Genomic DNA, 5,027 nt, shown 5'->3' with positions numbered 1-5,027 from the left:
TAACCCTGTCTTGATAGAAAATTAAAATAACCCTATATGGGCTCTACCAACTTTCTCCTAATTTCCTGGGAGCACCAGCCTTGCTTCAGTGGAAGCAAATATTGGCAAGCAGAGAAAACTATAGACATCCGAATAAACAGGAATGCTGACTGGGTCACAAATCCACATCCTGGGACTGACTACAGGATTACCCTTCCTCTAGCTTTGAGGTCTTGCCTGTTGAGCACACCTTGAGGTGAACACATTAGAGAGACCAGAAGAGGAAACAGACCCTTTAGATTATTTTCTCTAAAAATGACTTTAGCCACAGGAAACAGTGATGGAGGAACGGAGGACGCCTGTCCACAAGGACCACACATGTCACAAGTCATTGGTCTTTATGGGTAATGTTCAGATGAGGTGTGATTCACATAATTCTCTGCACTCTTTCCTACTCACTATGAATATGGGGTTTCTGACCCAGTTGTAGTTCAACCTAACCCTCAGAGTCTCAATACAAGAGATACCAGCCTATGAAATGTCATCCATAATGGCACAGGGCACCATGATAGTATGTGAGACAGATTGAACAGATAATATAATTCACATTGTTCACAGAAGCACAACAAACCTCCCAACCCACATTTCAAGATGACCTCAGAGCTCAATCATAGGAGGGAGTAGGCTGCAAAAGAGAACCACAAAGTCATGCCGGCTTTCTTTGAGGTCTTGGGCCAGCACTGCACTACAAGTGAATACGGGACAAACGGATTTTCTGACTCCAGGCTTTGCCTTCGGAAGCAAAGCTGGTTGGGGATTCCCACAATATCTGTTCCCCTGTACAGGCAGACAGATCCCGAGTGCGCTTTCAGATCAATCCAGGCAATGAATAGGACCAACAAAATGAAAGGTACTAGTACATGAGCAAAAGCACCTGGACAAAAAGATCATAATCCCGAGATGTGTTAGAAAATTCAATGGGTTTGCAGGGTGGTGAACTGGAACCTGAAACAATTCATCACAGCATAAGGTGATATCCTGAGAGAGGTAGCTCTTTTTAGCTGAGGATGGGTGCACTGGATGAACCCTCAATCAACTCCATTTCCTAGTCAAAAAGAATGAAGATCCTGCCACGAGCTTGGAGTAATCACAGTTTGCTCAGGCAGAAGTGAGAACACAGAATTCCTTTTCGCTGACAAGGCAGGGGCTGTGGCTGAGGCTCCCTGTTCAGGTGAGCCAGGTGGTGGAGGTGAAGTCGCCTCAGCCAGAAATACTCCTACTGATTTCAATCGGGTACTAGGCCCGAGTATATTAGCAAGTGCCATGCAGTTATCTAAAGCATCACTTATATTTGTATTTTAATGAGGAATCTAGCCAAGTGCATGTTGTGATAAAAGGGGTTTATGTTCTGTTAAATGTGTACCAAAGAGTCCCCTTCAGTGTTGTTATTGTCAAAGAGAAAAAGAAAGTATGCGGTGCTCATTTAAAGCTTTTCTCCATTGTGAACAATCAGGTGTGTAAGGAGGTGAGATTTTCAGCTAAAAGATTTCCCACATTCACTACACTCATGAGGCCTTTCTCCTGTATGAACTCTCTTGTGGTTCAAAAGGGTACCATAGCATCGAAAAGATTTCCCACATTCACTGCACTCATAAGTTTTTCTCCAGTGTGAATTCTCTGGTGTTCAGTGAAGGCATGCCTTTGTCTGAAGGACTGCCCACATTCACTACACTCATAAGGTTTTTCACCAGTGTGAATTCTCTGGTGTTCAGTGAAGTTAAACCTTCCTCTAAAGGACTTCCCACATTCACTGCACTCATAAGGTTTTTCTCCAGTGTGAATTCTCTGGTGTTCAGTGAAGGCATGCCTTTGTCTGAAGGACTTCCCACATTCACCACACTCAAACGGTTTTTCATCAGTGTGAACTCTCTGGTGTTCTTTCAGGGTACACATTTGTTTAAAGGACTTCCCACATTCATTGCACTTATAAGGTTTTTCTCCAGTGTGAACTCTCTGGTGCTTAGTAAAGGTACACCTTATTCTAAAGGACTGCCCACATTCACTACACTCATAAGGTTTTTCTCCAGTGTGAACTCTCTGGTGTCGAGTGAGGTTGTACCTATGACTGAAAGTCTTCCCACAATCAGTACACTCATATGGCTTTTCCCCAGTGTGAACTCTCTGGTGGCGATTAAGAACAGAGATATACCTGAATGACTTCCCACAATCACTACACACATAGGGCTTTTCTCCAGTGTGAAGTCTGTGGTGTTGATTGAGGTTAGTCTTATATCCGAAGGCCTTCCCACAATCACTACACTCATATGGCTTTTCCCCAGTGTGAAATCTCTGGTGCCGATTAAGATCAGAGATATACTTGAATGACTTCCCACAACCACTACACACATGGGGCTTTCTTCCAGTGTGAAGTCTGTGGTGTTGATTGAGGTTAGTCTTACATCCAAAGGCCTTCCCACTATCACTACACTCATACGGCTTTTGTCCACTGTGAACTTTCCTATGTCCAATCAGGCTAGAGATTCCTCTAAAAATATTTCCAGATTTCTTCCATGCATAATTCACATCTCTCTTGCAGACGCTCTGTTGAACCACTTTCTGGTTGTGGCTGGCAGCATTTTCACATTGACCCCACTTGTTATGACATTTTCCACTGAGAAGTTTCTGGGAACTCTCACTGCCACTGTGTGACTCCTCAGTGTCGAGAGGGGCCTTCTGTTGGAGAAGCTCTGAGATGGCTGGCAAGTCTTCCCCAACCTCCCTCCTGGATGAAGGCAGCCCTGATAAGTAGAAGCTGCACCTGGTCACAAACGAGGCCCTGTCCACAGCTTCTTTCCAGGGCTTCTCTCCACTGGCTTTCCTCTGTTGCTGGCGAAGATTTGCACTGAAACAGAAGTCTCTCACATTTGTGTCATTGAAGAAGGCTTTCTGCTCAAGGTATGCTGCTTGTGACTCAGTCAGGTGCACAATATTTTTGAACAAGGAGAAACACCGCTTACACAGATGAGTCCTCTGGGTTGCTGGCTCTGTCTTAGATGTCCTGACCTGTGACTCTCCTTGTACAGATACACTCTGCTCAGAACAGGTCTCCTCATCATCTGTTTTATGGCAACAACCTGAAAACAGAGAAATGAGGAGGAACTGGATGTTGACTACGGTGATGAGGGAAGTTCCATTACAAAAATATGTTGCACATCATACATGCGATCCATGCAATTGTCTGAAAATAAGAGATATGCTGGCAGGATTGGTAAAAGGCTCCTGTGAAGTTCTGGAACTCTGAATATCACAAAACAAGGAAAGCCTCACCAGAAATATGACACAAAGATGGCAAGCACCACATGGAATCGAAGCATGATCATCAGCTCCTTCTTCTGCTAACATTGTTCAGCAGGGCTTGTCTGCTGGTCACATGGGCAAGCTGTGCAGAGGTTGCTTATGTCTTATTCCAAGTAAACTCAAGAGCAGAGGTTCTAGGACTACTTAAGCATGTATGTGCACCTCATAACACATGTGCAGGTCCATGTAGGAGAATACTGCACAGGGAGCAGTGCCCAGGGACATGTGATGCAAAAAGGTGACAAAGATGAAGGTAGCCAAAAGCCATGAAGTTACATATGAAATTATCAGCCATCAAAATGTCAATAATGGTAAAGAAAATGTAGAAATAAGGTGTGGACAAACGCATCTGCACCTAAATATGGTTGGACACAAGCGGGTTCCTGGTGTGATCTGAAAAAAGCCCTCATGTGACACCTTACCCCAGTTTCCACTCAGTAGGATCAGGCCTCATCAGAGACCATCTTGCCAGATCACCCTGAGAGAGAACACAGGGTTCTTCATGCACCTTCTACTCTATAAATACATACAAACTAAATATTCAGAGAATGAATGAAATACAAGGGAGGTGAGCAGCCAGCACTAACCCAGAGCAATTCGGAATGCAATAGTATTCAGGGAAGGAAATATTACAAACAACAATTGAGGTAGGATGTTAGAAGTACAGCTACGGTTCATGTAAGTAAATACCATAACCTGGCACAGGCAGTAACAGAGCCTTACCTGGATGAATGGTGCAGAAGTGGAAGCCATGAGGACACAGTCACCTTCCCAGGAAGAAAAAGTTCAAAGTGGGTCCCATTAAGCTCATTGCAGGACTCCTGACTGCCAGACACTTCTTACATTTTCTGAGGCAGCGGGTGTAAGGGATGCTTGGGGAGTCCAGAGCTCAGGACTCGCCACACAGCTCGCCCCTGGCAGCCACAGCCCATTTGAAAGGATAGTGGGGGATATTAGTAGAGCCCATGGTGTGGCTGTGAGAGCTATGTTTGGAGAATAAAGGAAGAGTAGACATCACCACAGGACATTGGGAGGAACGTGAAGGTCTTACCTGTTGATGAGACAAGTGCAAACACTTCCAGCATCACATTGCAGTAGAGAAGTCTCTGAGCCTCATCAAGGAGCCCCCACTCCTCCTCAGAGAAGACAATGGCCACGTCCTCAAAGTTCATATTCTGTCAAAATGGGGACAGTTCAATGCACGATTAGCTATTCTCCTAGGATTTCATGTTCTTCATAATTCCCACCCTCCACATCCATATGCTCCCTCTACCCTTCATCAGACAAGACAGCCGGACTTCGGCCGATCAAAATATCTCTCTGGTTACATTCCTACTGTTACTGTGTCTTCCCAAAACAATAAAGGCAGTTGAGCAGAGAGCAGATACCTGAGCTCTGGGCCTCACGTGTAGGCCACACTGCCTCTGTCAATACAGAGGGTGTCACCCACATAGAGAAGAGAGAGATGTTGGCCATAAAGAAAATGTGAATGATTTATCACTGCTTTTGTCAGGCTATCCTCTTGTTATCACCCATAATCTCCCTCAGAGACATGAAAAAACATGGCCTCATGCTGCACCCTTCTGACTCTGATACCATGGTGTTAGGCCATCAACTTGCACTACCTGCTCAATATAATTCTTTGAACCACACTTCTCTCACACAGCTTCATTTCCTGGGGCACATTTTCA

The 5,027-nt window shown here is 44.9% G+C and overlaps 1 protein-coding gene across 1 annotated transcript; it reads right to left on the bottom strand.

Moving 5' to 3' along the window:
* Positions 1–1,513: 1,513 nt before the first annotated feature.
* Positions 1,514–4,508, bottom strand: LOC102434488 (zinc finger protein 551-like). Its single transcript, XM_014450281.1, has 3 exons — positions 4,388–4,508; positions 1,677–3,113; positions 1,514–1,593 (listed from the first exon to the last, which is right to left on the bottom strand). Exons 1-3 carry the CDS (start codon positions 4,506–4,508, stop codon positions 1,514–1,516), a joined length of 1,638 nt encoding a protein of 545 aa, XP_014305767.1.
* Positions 4,509–5,027: the final 519 nt, after the last annotated feature.

Source organism: Myotis lucifugus, unplaced genomic scaffold, assembly GCF_000147115.1.
Source record: "Myotis lucifugus unplaced genomic scaffold, Myoluc2.0 scaffold_1928, whole genome shotgun sequence".
Lineage (NCBI taxonomy): Eukaryota > Metazoa > Chordata > Mammalia > Chiroptera > Vespertilionidae > Myotis > Myotis lucifugus.
Note: the sequence above shows the minus strand (reverse complement) of the source record. Positions and strands in the feature narration are given on the sequence as shown.

Coding starts and splice junctions, on each gene's coding strand:
- LOC102434488 (XM_014450281.1), bottom strand. CDS start 4,508: ATGAACTTTGAGGACGTGGCCATTGTCTTCTCTGAGGAGGAGTGGGGG. Junction 3,114..4,387: donor TGCACTTGTCTCATCAACAG/GTAAGACCTTCA, acceptor CTCTGTTTTCAG/GTTGTTGCCATAAAACAGAT. Junction 1,594..1,676: donor GCAGTCCTTCAGACAAAGGC/ATGCCTTCACTG, acceptor TTCGATGCTATG/GTACCCTTTTGAACCACAAG.